The sequence below is a fragment of the Penaeus chinensis genome, chromosome 34, assembly GCF_019202785.1.
Source record: "Penaeus chinensis breed Huanghai No. 1 chromosome 34, ASM1920278v2, whole genome shotgun sequence".
Classification (NCBI taxonomy): Eukaryota; Metazoa; Arthropoda; class Malacostraca; order Decapoda; family Penaeidae; genus Penaeus; species Penaeus chinensis.
In genome coordinates this window covers 36,711,197-36,725,113 of record NC_061852.1, presented here as the reverse complement: position 1 = coordinate 36,725,113, position 13,917 = coordinate 36,711,197, and the positions used below count along the sequence as shown (strand labels likewise).

The window sequence follows — 13,917 nt, the reverse complement described above, 5'->3', positions numbered from 1 at the left end:
GATGTGTCAGTGGAGTGATCCTTGTCCGCAGGAGAGGCTCTTGTAGAAGCGCTACCTGCATGGGCAATGGCAGTCCCGTCAGAACTGGCACTGTTTGTGCTCCCTTTGGGAGCTCTCTTCGCTCTTACCATGGTTGTAAAAAACAAAACAAACTAAGATGGCTCTCTTCCCTGCCTAATTCTTCTCCCTATCTAAAGCAAAAGGGAAAAGAATCCTAACCCTATGAGAAAAAACCCTTCTCCTAAGCTTAAAGCAGCCATCTAATGGCCCCTCTTGTGGCACTGCCCGCGAGGTTCACCTTCACTTAGGAGGGGACTCTAAAATGAAGAGGCCAAAAACCAAAACAAAACGAAAAGACCAATCATGTGTTTAGAAACAGCTCAAAAAGAAAGGAGCGAACTGCGTCCTTGGAAGGGGAAGAAGGCACTCAAGCCAATGATAGTTCCCAGAAGGCAACTATGCAAGGAGATATGGCGTCTGTTTCCCAAGAGGGCAAGTACGCCGAGTCAGGGAATGACGGTGCTCTCTAATATCGGCGTCACCAAAGCGGGCAACTACGCCGAGTAGATGATCGCCGGTGCACACTACCAATGGTGGCACAAAAGGGCAATTACGCCGAGCAATGGAGAGCCGGTGCACAGTATTAGGTACAAATGCAGAGGGCGAGAGAGAGAGAGGTTTCCCGCACTCACAATTTTCCTTTTATTGTCCAACGCGCGCGCCAGCCTCCCCGTACAGGACCACGACTACTGGCTGATCTGGTGTACACAGAACATGCCAGTTGTCGCAATCTGACTCAGTCAACCGGGGCCGCCTATAAAAGCTAAGCTCGCCGAAATTGCAGTAAGGTTTGTAAAGTACCTAACAAGCAAGCATCATGTCTGGTCGTGGTAAGGGTGGTAAGGTAAAGGGCAAGTCAAAGTCCCGCTCCAGCAGGGCTGGCCTTCAGTTCCCTGTGGGCAGAATTCACCGCCTTCTGCGTAAGGGAAACTACGCTGAGCGTGTGGGAGCAGGTGCCCCTGTGTACCTGGCTGCCGTCATGGAATACCTGGCCGCTGAGGTCCTGGAATTGGCAGGTAACGCCGCTCGTGACAACAAGAAGACCCGTATCATCCCCCGTCACTTGCAGCTTGCCATCCGTAACGATGAAGAGCTCAACAAGCTGTTGTCTGGCGTCACCATTGCCCAGGGTGGTGTTCTGCCTAACATCCAGGCTGTGCTCCTCCCCAAGAAGACCGAGAAGAAGTAAACACTCTTCTTGGTTCTCCCATCTCAACATCGGCTCCTTTAGGAGCCACAGTATCTCCCTAATGAGAAAATTGACAAATCATCATGGTAAAATTATTAATAAATGTCATACCCATAACACAAGCCAGTACAGTTAGCCAACACCCGACTTCATGTTATCAGTAATACATGTACCTCTATACATATACATATAACCATATATATACATGTACATACATAAACAGGTAACCAGACATATACATGTACAAACATATACATATAACCATATATATACATGTACATACATAAACAGGTAACCAGACATATACATGTACATACATATACATATAACCATACATATACAGATAACCATACATATACATGTACAAACATATACATGTACATACATATACATGTACATACATATACATGTACATACATATACATGTACATACATATACATGTAACCATACATATACATGTAACCATACATATACATGTACATACATATACATGTACATACATATACATGTACATACATATACATGTAACCATACATATACATGTACATACATATACATGTACATACATATACATGTAACCATACATATACATGTACATACATATACATGTAACCATACATATACATGTACATACATATACATGTACATACATATACATGTACATACATATACGTGTACATACATATACATGTACATACATATACATGTACATACATATACATGTAACCATACATATACATATAACCAAACATATACATATAACCAAACTTATACATGTACATACATATACATATAACCATACATTTATAAATATATATATATATATATATATATATATATATATACATACATACATATATATATATATAAATATATATATATATACATAATATACATAAATATATATAAATGTTGAGATGGGAGAACCAAGAAGAGTGTTTACTTCTTCTCGGTCTTCTTGGGGAGGAGCACAGCCTGGAATGTTAGGCAGAACACCACCCTGGGCAATGGTGACGCCAGACAACAGCTTGTTGACTCTTCATCGTTACGGATGGCAAGCTGCAAGTGACGGGGGATGATACGGGTTCTTCTGTTGTCACGAGCGGCGTTACCTGCCAATTCCAGGACCTCAGCGGCCAGTATCCATGACGCAGCCAGGTACACAGGGGCACTGCTCCCACACGCTCAGCGTAGTTTCCCTTACGCAGAAGGCGGTGAATTCTGCCACAGGGAACTGAAGGCCAGCCCTGCTGTAGGCGGGACTTTGACTTGCCCTTTACCTTACCACCCTACCACGACCAGACATGATGCTGCTGTATGGTACTTTACAAACCTTACTGCAATTACGGCGAGCTTAGCTTTTATAGGCGCCCCGTTGACTGAGTCAGATTGCGTACAACTGGCAATGTTCTGTGACACCAGATCAGCCAGTAGTCGTGGTCCTGTACGGGGCGGCTGGCGCGCGCGCGTTGGACAAATAAAAGGAAAATGTGAGTGCGGGAAACCTCTCTCTCTCTCGCCCTCCTGCATTTGTACCTAATACTGTGCACCGGCTCTCCATTGCTCGGCGTAATTGCCCCTTTTGTGCCACCATTGGTAGTGTGCACCGCGCATCATCTACTCGGCGTAGTTGCCCGCTTTGGTGACGCCGATATTAGAGAGCACCGTCATTCCCTGACTCGGCGTACTTGCCCTCTTGGGAAACAGACGCCATATCTCCTTGCATAGTTGCCTTCTGGGAATATCATTGGCTTGAGTGCCTTCTTCCCTTCCAAGGACGCAGTTCGCTCCTTTCATTTTGAGCTGTTTCTAAACACATGATTGGTCTTTTCGTTTTTGTTTGGTTTTTGGCCTCTTCATTTTAGAGTCCCCTCCTAAGTGAAGGTGAACCTCGCGGGCAGTGCCACAAGAGGGGCCATTAGATGGCTGCTTTAAGCTTAGGATGAAGGTTTTTCTCATAGGGTTAGGATTCTTTTCCCTTTTGCTTTAGATAGGGAGAGAATTAGGCAGGGAAGAGAGCCATCTTAGTTTGTTTTGTTTTTACAACCATGGTAATAGCGAAGAGAGCTCCCAAAGGGAGCACAACAGTGCAGTTCTGACGGGACTGCCATTGCCCATGCAGGTAGCGCTTCTACAAGAGCCTCTCCTGCGGACAAGGATCACTCCACTGACACATCCAAACAATACTGAGGATGCTTCCACGGATCAATTATCGAAAACCCCTATCACCCTCCAGATTTGACACATAGATTTGTCATCACACCTTCCTCAGATTTCTCCACCTCTATTGAAGCTCTCCTTGCCCTAAAAAGAGAACCCAGCCTTACAGGTTTCCACCAAGGTAACACAGCAAGGAGATTTCATTCTGCAAGCTAAGAATGAGGAAACCTTTCATATACTAGCAAACACCTCCATTCTTAATTCGGGAAAAGAGCATCACTCTACTCCCTACAGCCTCCCTCCAAAACGAACAAAAATGGTGTTAGAAGGCTATCCACATGGATCTCCCATGGATAACTCTTAGAGCACCCGCTAATTTGAAACGGCCTCCCGACTTAATTCAGGCCTACCAAAGAAGAGACTAGGCAAGTACTAGTCACTATCTTAGGGGACCAATCCAGAATACTCCCTGGCATCTTTGCACTTTCTCCTAAGAGAATACTAACTCTGAACCGCTGAGATGCACCAAGTGCCAAAATTCGACCACCACTATTCAAAGTGTAAGGCCAAACCAAAATGTGGCATTTGCTCAGGAACCAGCCACTGACATCTGCATGGAAAACTAAAGAATGGAGATAACCTCCTGCCAAATGCCCAAATTGCGGAGAAGGACATCACGCATGGAACCCAGCATGTGCAGAGAGAATCACAGCTGAAACACCTACAGCTATCAATGCCAAACAGGGAAAGGAACCCCGCATCTTCAAAGGAAGCTTCACACATGGGAAGCTCCACACAGACAACCACTCCGTCAAATGCTGAATTTTCCCCTTTTAAAGGAGGCTATCTCTCACCACAACCAGCCAAAATTTACAAATCATGACGGATCATCCCCTTCAAAAGAGCTGTGTTGAACCAGCCTCTCAACTCTTCAACAGTCCTTGCTTCAACTGGTGGCACAATCAGGCAGGAAAAGAAGCATCCCTTCTGCCTCCTTATCCAAATAGGGTTGTCTCTCATGGCAAACAAGGCAACCATAACATCATTCAACAGGCCGCAACTCAAATATTAGCAAGAGCTACCAACATGCCGTCCAATAAAGGTGATCCTCAAACGGAAAATATCCCGAAGACAAAACAGCCCAAATTCTTCACCTCTGGAGACCGAAAGTCGTGTGATCGCAACTGCAATCACTTCCATATCGGCTGGCCCCATCAAGGAAAACAGTAAAACAATCAAAACAGCCACATCTCAGATCCCCAACATTAACCAGTAGAACACAAAGTCTTACTGCTAAAAGAACCAGACGCAGACGTGCCCGAAAACCCATCCTCAGGAAGTGACAAATCCTCTATTGTCTCTGACATAGACCATGAGGAGGTAACATCGACCCACTTCACCTGAAAACAATGGAAATCTCACTCACATATGACAATCAGCCATCTTGATTACCTCAGAAGGATCTCCACTATCCTCCACATACCTGAGGAAAAAACACAGTAAACAAGTATGAAACTATCCAATATGAAGACTTCGACACAGACCAAGAATAAATATTGAAAATGAATAATAATAACAATCAACAGTTAAACAAGATCAACATACTTCAGTGGAATATCAATGGGTTACAGAAGAATCTGCCATTGTAAGCCTGCTGTAGCTGAACATAGGTTTGACATTATCATCTTACAAGAAACTCTCCTCAATCTCACATTTCCCTCACTCCTACACAGCCTATCCATGAATACCAACCACTGGGACAAAACCGTGGTATTTCCATCCTTATTAAATCAGAAATATATGCAGAAACCCATACCACAACTCTCCCTGTGGCCCAGAAACCGAATTTCAAGGAATTTCAATAGCCTTGCAAGCATGCATCTACAATCTTCAACATATACAGACCACCTAGAGTACAGTGGCCAGTTAAAATAGATCATATTTTTGCTGCAGTCGAAAATGCGCCTTCAGTCTTATGTGGATGATTTCAATGCCCATCACGTATCTGGAATGATCCAGCCTCTAACTCTGCGAACAAGATATTGCAGGAATCAGTCAACACCTAGCCCACTTGCTCCACAGTTTCCCTAATGTATCTCTGCTCAACTCAAAGACTCAGACACATATTAGGGGAGGAGTCCTTGACCTCACTTCCTTACCTCTGACATTCTCCCAACTGCTTCATGGGATACTCATCCCTCCTTGCCTCCGATCACTTCGCCACCATAACTACAATAGATATACCTCGTCTACCAGCCACCTCCTCTCATCCCGAGATGGAATCTCCAACGTGCAAAACGGCCAGCAATTCACAGAATCAATCGATAAAATGGTCTTCCACTTACACTCCAGCCGAAGATCTAGACTCTCTAGAAGCAGATATAGTATAAGCCATTCACGATGCGCCAATGTTTCAATACCAGTCATCACATCAATTCCATATACACGAAAAAATAAATGGTTCCACAATGATAGAATTAGAGAACTAAAACATCGTCTTCTACAACTCAGGAAAGCTCAAGCAACATCCTTCTCCCACCCTGCTTTGAAAAATATAGAGCTGCCATACGGTTAATAAAAGCAGATCCGAGAAATCAGGTCAAAAGCCTGCTACAATGGTGCGATACATCAATGCCCACACATCTCTTCATGATTTGTGGAAGAAAATCAATATGCTAGGCAGGCAAATACAAGAAACAACCATGCCATCCCCACGCACAAGAGATGCTGAAGACCTGATCAAAACTTTCAAAGAAAGAGTGGATTCGAACATGCTTTCGCCTTCAACCATAGCAAAACCACCTCTTTAAAACCTGAAAGACTTGAAAACATCACTTTATCATAAATAAAGTATCGAGACTGATAAACCCTTTGCCTTAAAATGAGATGCAAGCTGCAATGTAAATCAGGTATAGACACCGCACCAGGGATAGACAAAATATCGTTCTCCATGATTAGACATCTCGTCCTCAGCTACGCAATTACTCTGCTTCTATTCAACAAATCATTAGAGGCCGGCCTCCTTCCTAAAGCTTGGAAAGTCTCAGATATCCAACCCATTCCAAAAGCAGGATTGGAAAAAGCTTTCCGTCCAATATCTCTCCTTTCCTGCCTCAGCAGACCATGGAAAAGGCCATCTTAAGAAGGCTGAGATTCTTGATACCCGCCCTCCACAAACACTCTTTCGCCTACTGCAAAGGGTTTGGAACCAGAGACATCTTGCAACAATACACAGCCTCACAGATGGCAAGATTCCATCATCGTATTTATAGACCTTGAGAAGGCCTTTGAGCTTGCAAACAGGGAAAGCCATCATCAGCACCCTTGCCTCAAGAGGAATAACAGGAAAAATACTTAAATGGTGCAATGAACTACCTCTACGAAAGAAAAGCCCGAGTCAGTTCCAAGGCCACCTATCTAGCTTTATGCAATTGGAAATGGTACACCTCAGGGTGGCATCCTAAGTCCATTCCTTTTCAATATAATAATTGCAGAGTTACTCTCCATACAGACTCCACCAAACCCCACATTCTGCATATGCGGATGACATTCAATTAATTACCACAGGAAATGCTAGACTCATCAACGCCCAACGTTCCCTCGACTCTTAGCCGCAAAATGCAAAGAACTAGCCTCAAAATTAACACAAATAAAACAAAAGCATGCAATTGAGGCGATGTATCCCCTAACCACACCTTACATTCGTACACAACAAATAGAATGGACACACAATACAAATGTTTTGGGAACATCTTTAACAACAAATGCGATTCCTCTGATCATTTACGCCATGTCTTACAGAGAACGAAGTCTAGAATCAACGTCTACGAGACTCTCAGCACAGACATAGGCGCAGGCTATCAAGTTCTCCGTATCTTTTACATCCACGCAATCCGCTCCATCATCGATTATAGTGCAATATCCCTGTTATAACCTCTCTCCTGAACAAATTTCATCTCTTGAGACAATACAAAACAAGTGCATGAGGGTTATCCTCGGTGCCCCCGATGGACTCGTATTGACAACCTCAGGCAAGAAACCAATCTTGTTTCCCTTAAAACTAGGATAAAGCTCATGGTTGCAAATTATGCCGAAAGAGTATCTCAAGAACATACGCGTCGGACACAGACTCAGTCTTACGAAACATTGTCTTCAACCCACAGAACTTTCCTCTCCACAATATGCCATGGCACAGTGAATTCTTTGATTCCTTGGACGATCTCAACCTCTTACAAGTCATCAAAGAACGAGGAGTCGACAAACCACACACGCCTTACCTCACCAAAACAATGGGAATCTCCAAAAAGTCATTTTCATCACAAATAGCATTCCAGGACTAAGGCCTAGCCTCCCACACAGACATCAGAAATCTTGAACGCCAAGTCAACTACCTTGTAACAGCAACATGATCTCGCTGTCATATACACGATGGATCAGTTGACATGAAAAAAATCAACAGGGCAGGCTCTGGTTTTCTTACAAAGATCATATATTCAGCAGCAGGATTAGTGAACGGTTCTTTCCTCCCTCCAAGCTGACTGTAATGCCATCCAAGCCGCTCTGACCCACGCCCTCTTCTCGAAGAAAAGCAAGTACACATACTAACAGACTCCCTCTCTGCTATCCATGTTTCCTGCAGCAAGAATCAATAATAGATAACGTATCCCTTATCACTGCCGTTCACTTTAAGATCAGACACTAAACGACCAAGGAAAGTTAATATCCTTCATGTGGATCCCTGGACATGTTGGATTACAAGGTAATGAGATCGCAGATAAGGCAGCTAAGAGGAGTCTGCGACAAGACCACATCAAGTCATCAAACCCAGTCTCAGCAAAATGAGAATACGTGCCAGGGAAACAGCTTCAAGAAATATCCAGGATTCAACATCAAGTCTGGGTGCAAGCAGAGCAGCTTCAGCAACGTGTACAGCAAGCCACTGATTACAGCCAAATCACCATTCCTAAGGCAATGTCCAGACGAGATGCTTTATCATACACAGCTTAGACTCGGATACAGGTGCAACTGGGAGATACAATTCCGATTCCAAAGGCTTGCACACATTGTAATGAAATCGTCGTAGAACCTCTCCTTCATTATATTCTAGAATGCCCTGCTCTTAGATGTATAAGACCAACAGAGTGCGGGAAACGTACTTCGTCCCGTAGGTACGACGACAAGCATCATGCCACCCAAAACTTCCGGAAAGGCTGCCAAGAAGGCCGGTAAGGCCCAAAAGTCTATCACCAAGGGTGATAAGAAGAAGAAGCGCAGGAGGAAGGAGAGCTACAGCATCTACATCTACAAGGTGCTCAAGCAGGTCCACCCTGATACCGGTATCTCCTCCAAGGCCATGTCTATCATGAACTCTTTCGTGAATGACATTTTTGAGCGCATTGCAGCTGAGGCTTCCCGCCTTGCACACTACAACAAGCGTTCCACCATCACCAGCCGGGAGATTCAGACCGCTGTCAGGCTGTTGCTCCCTGGAGAACTTGCCAAGCACGCTGTTAGTGAGGGCACAAAGGCCGTCACAAAGTACACTTCCTCCAAGTAAATCTCTAGGTTGCATGCTTTTCTTGCCTCCTAGAACAACATCGGCTCCTTTAGGAGCCACATATTGTAATAAAGCAGATATACAATGACTTTGGTAACCCAGTTAGTTAGTAACATGTTCCCTGCCTCCTACTGTTATTGTTATTGCTACTTCTACTACTGTTTCTATTATTAGAATTACTACTACTACTATAAGACCATTCAGTGTCCTTACACACAGATAGATAGCTCTACAAGTGCTTCATTAATTACCAAGTAGACAAACAGTGAGTCGGTTTGTTATTCATTAGCCGTACCTATCTGTGTATCTCGGCTGTTTAGCTTTTTGCGTAGAATGTTAGAAAGTGCCTTGTATGATTTCAATGTGATTGATATTAGTATTATAATCATCATTAACAGACATTTCACGCCTATTATTACTATTATTACTATTATAACTATTATTACTATTATTACTATTATTACTGTTATTACTATTATTACTATTATTACTATTATTACTATTATTACTATTATTACTATTATTATTATTATTATTATTATTATTCAAGGAATGGACAAATCAGGAGCGGTCATTAGAACCTACAAACTACAGAGAACATAACATAACACCTAACTTGTGGAGGTAAGGTAGGTTTGATCATATGTAGTATATTTATTAATCTTTTAGCACATAGACCTTGGGAGGTGAAGTGGATCGTAGCCTCTGTTTATTCTGTCACTCAAAGTGACTATTCAAATAATGTGTTGCGTTATTGAGCGTCTTGATTGCAAAATACACCTACACATTATATATCTGTATATATACAAATCTGTATATATACATATATATTCTATATATACATTATATATATTCTATATATACATTATATATATTCTATATATACATTATATATATTCTATATATACATTATATATATTCTATATATACATTATATATATTCTATATACATTATATATATTCTATATACTATATATATATTCTATATACTATATATATATTCTATATACTATATATATATTCTATATACATTATATATATTCTATATATACTATATATATATTCTATATATACATTATATATATTCTATATATACTATATATATATTCTATATACATTATATATATTCTATATATACTATATATATTCTATATACTATATATATATTCTATATACTATATATATATATTCTATATGCTATATATATATTCTGTATACTATATATATATTATATATACTATATATATTATATATACTATATATACTATATATACTATATATACTATTTTTCTTGCATACTATATATACTATATATATATATATATATATATATATATTTATATATATATATATATATTTATATATATATATATATATATGTATATATGTACATACATATATACTTATACATATATATATGCAGATTTCTGTATAGACACATATATACCGATTTCTATATATACACACATACATAATTATTTATATATACATACAGAATTCTATCTATATACATATATATATATATATATAAAACTATATAATACATATATGTACATATTTATATAGTTGTGTGTATATATATACATACCTAACTATATATACATACATAAACATATATGCATACATAACTAAGTATACATACGTAAACATATATGCATACATAATTTATTTATACATACATACATACATACATGCTCTCACATATATATATATATATATATATATATATATATATAGTTATTTATCTATATATATAGTTATTTATCTATATATATATATATATAGTTATCTATCTATATAAATATACATAAATCTCTCTCTCTCTATTTTTATATATGTATATATGTGTGTATATATATATATATATATTAAATATATATGTTTGTGTGTGTGTGTATATTTATATATATATATATATATATATATATATATATATATATATATATATATATATATATATATATATATATATATATATATATATATATATGTATATATATACATATTAGCATTTAGTGTGTGTGTATGCCTATATAACTAATACATACATAACACTCTCTCTCTCTCTCTCATATATATATATATATATATATATATATATATATGTGTTTATATATGTATATATATGTATATATATATATATTAGTGTGTGTGTTTGTGTATGTATGTATGTATGTATGTATGTATGTATGTATGTATGTATGTATGTATGTATGTATGTGTGTGTGTACATCTGTATGTATGTATGCTATCAAGATTGATATAATTATTATGTATATATGCTTATCAATACTAGTTTGTGTACATTGACAACTTTTACACTACTTGTCTGAATTTCATCTCTCTGGAGACAATCTTTAGGCCCTGAAAAGGGCCGAGGATTATGATTTTGTGTTGCAGGTATGCAATCAAAACCTTAGGCGCGCTCTCCGCGGATACGGCGAGCAAGTTGGATATCCTTAGGCATGATTGTGACCCTCTTAGCGTGGATAGCGCAGAGGTTGGTGTCCTCAAAGAGGCCGACCAGGTAAGCCTCGGAGGCTTCCTGCAGAGCCATGACAGCAGAGGACTGGAAGCGGAGGTCAGTCTTGAAGTCCTGGGCAATCTCACGGACCAGGCGCTGGAAGGGCAGCTTGCGGATCAGGAGCTCAGTGCTCTTCTGGTAACGACGGATCTCACGAAGGGCAACAGTTCCGGGCCTGTAACGATGGGGCTTCTTGACACCTCCGGTAGCAGGGGCAGACTTACGTGCTGCCTTGGTGGCCAACTGCTTGCGGGGGGCCTTGCCTCCGGTAGACTTACGTGCAGTCTGCTTGGTACGTGCCATTTTGCGAGTTTGTATCTATACAGATATGAAACGCGAACACGCTCAAGACGTCAATTTATAGGAGAGCGAGCGAGACCTAGCGGAGTCGCGTGTGGCTGCGAGAGTCTGGCTTAACCCCGCCTATTTTGACTGGGTAAATATTGCCAGAGATACGGCACATGTCAGGTCCTGTAATGCAGCCTCGGTGACGTTATGTTCAATTCCAAGTTGAAGCTTGGGACAAACTACTAAGGCCCGATCAATTGAAAGTATTTTACATGTGAGCTTTTGTCAATAACAAGGCCTAGGCGAGTTTGTATTTGCACAGCGGTCAGTTAAGATGAGCGCTCATCTGAGTCGGCCGCCTCGCCGCTACGCAGACGGGGCGCGGCGGTAGCCTTACCCGATCTCGGTCGAGCCGAAATTCAGGGCTCTCAGGACCTCTAGGTCCCAAGGTTTTTGCGTGGTTTCTTTGTAGAGAGATTGTTTGACACCCCACGCAAAGACGACCTTGGCCTTGTGTGATAACTTTGGGTGTTATTGCACACTACTTGCTTTGAGGCTAGTATTTTTAATTATAGGCCAGAGTGCTTATAATTAAAAATACGAAGCACTGTGGCAATTTGCAGTTTTGCTGCGAGGTGCCGGCCGAACGCATAAGGGTTAATTCCCGTTCGGCAGGGTTCAACCCCGACCGGCCCTAACATACAAAGACTGCTTATTGCCCGGTGTGTCTCCCTTTTTGATACCGCAATCCGCCCTTTCATCGCCCTGTCAATTAGCCCTGCTAGACTTCCCTCCCTCACCCATCATCATCACCCTCGCGCTATGTCATGGGTCACGTAATCAAATTATCATATTCTGGGGAGCCTATCTCCTGTGAGGTGGCTCTCCAGAAAATCTTCTCCCTCACAGAAGTTGCTGTAACTCACTGCTTCAAGGTTCACAATGGCTACAAAGTTGTTGTTGCTAAGCCTGAACAACTGACCCCCTTTCTCTCCTCGTCTGGCCAAAGGAAACTCCTCGAACAAGGTTTTAAACCCTTACCTTCCCCTGAGACTAAGGCCAAATGCACGGTCGTGGCTAAAAAGATCGACAAGACAATCCTGCCACGATCGTGCGAGTCTATCCAGGCGGAGGTCGCGGCTAAAAACGATGTCACTGTCCTTGATATTTACAAACCCCCTGAGTCACGCATAGTTAAAATCCGCTGCTCTGCGCCTGAAGAGGCACAGAAGCTCCTAACTCGTGGGATAATGATGTTCAACACATCCGTCCCCACCTATAATGTGGAACCAGAGAGCTTTATTCTGGTTGACCAGTGCCTGAAATGTTACCGCTTCAACCACACAAAACACACATGCACACACGAACAGAGATGCAGCAGATGTGGTGACCTCGGTCATTTCTATGCCACATGCAACAAGACCACCAAATGTTGCAATTGCGAGGGCCAGCATGTCGCCGTCAGTGGGTCTTGCCCCAAACGCAAAGAAATCATCAAAACAAAAAGACAAGCACAAAAACAAAACAACAACCCAACCTACGCCTCAACACTCCGACCCTTACAAACATCCACACCCACTACAAAACGCCCCAACACGATTCCCTCAGGAAACACAATGCCTCTTCCACCTCAATTCCCCCCAAACAACACCCTCATACCAAACAACAACCCCAAAATACAAACCATACTACACGTAGCTTTAATAGCTGCCAAATACAACGCCAAGAAATTCACAAACATACTCCCAATACTACTACAGAAAAACGGTTTCCCCAGTATTGTGATTCCTGAGGAGATCTTCGAAGACGAAAACCTATACATACCAGAGTATCACACACAAACAAACACAAACACCGAGGCTAGAGTGGCGCCCACCACAGCACCACAGCCCTCTACCTCACACTCACATGTACTTTCACAACCACAACCACAACGCAAACCCAGAGTAACTGCACAAGAAAAAACTACAAATAACACAAATGATCACAAACGCAAACTTCCTTCACCACTAAACACTCACCAGAAAAAAGACAAAAAAGACCCTCTGCTCACGGAAAACCCGGAGCCCTCCGCTCCTCGTCGTCGTCATGACGACACCTTAATTGGGGACAGCAGCAGCGACGATAGCCTTCGCATC

At 41.4% G+C, this 13,917-nt stretch overlaps 3 protein-coding genes and 1 pseudogene across 3 annotated transcripts; 2 read left to right on the top strand and 2 right to left on the bottom strand.

The window, feature by feature from the left end:
- Positions 1 to 860: 860 nt before the first annotated feature.
- Positions 861 to 1,298, top strand: LOC125043842 (histone H2A). Its single transcript, XM_047640170.1, has one exon. The coding sequence runs from the start codon at positions 878 to 880 to the stop codon at positions 1,247 to 1,249; it is 372 nt and encodes a 123-aa protein (XP_047496126.1). The 5' UTR covers positions 861 to 877; the 3' UTR covers positions 1,250 to 1,298.
- Positions 1,299 to 2,189: 891 nt separating this feature from the next.
- Positions 2,190 to 2,559, bottom strand: LOC125043854 (annotated as a pseudogene).
- A 6,021-nt stretch (positions 2,560 to 8,580) lies between these two features.
- On the top strand, positions 8,581 to 9,004 carry LOC125043844 (histone H2B). The gene has a single exon (XM_047640172.1). The coding sequence runs from the start codon at positions 8,596 to 8,598 to the stop codon at positions 8,965 to 8,967; it is 372 nt and encodes a 123-aa protein (XP_047496128.1). The 5' UTR covers positions 8,581 to 8,595; the 3' UTR covers positions 8,968 to 9,004.
- A 2,366-nt stretch (positions 9,005 to 11,370) lies between these two features.
- On the bottom strand, positions 11,371 to 11,800 carry LOC125043837 (histone H3). The gene has a single exon (XM_047640165.1). The coding sequence runs from the start codon at positions 11,792 to 11,794 to the stop codon at positions 11,384 to 11,386; it is 411 nt and encodes a 136-aa protein (XP_047496121.1). The 5' UTR covers positions 11,795 to 11,800; the 3' UTR covers positions 11,371 to 11,383.
- Positions 11,801 to 13,917: the final 2,117 nt, after the last annotated feature.

Excerpts from the sequence above, each read along its gene's own strand:
- LOC125043842 (XM_047640170.1), top strand. The coding sequence starts at position 878 with ATGTCTGGTCGTGGTAAGGGTGGTAAGGTAAAGGGCAAGTCAAAGTCC.
- LOC125043844 (XM_047640172.1), top strand. The coding sequence starts at position 8,596 with ATGCCACCCAAAACTTCCGGAAAGGCTGCCAAGAAGGCCGGTAAGGCC.
- LOC125043837 (XM_047640165.1), bottom strand. The coding sequence starts at position 11,794 with ATGGCACGTACCAAGCAGACTGCACGTAAGTCTACCGGAGGCAAGGCC.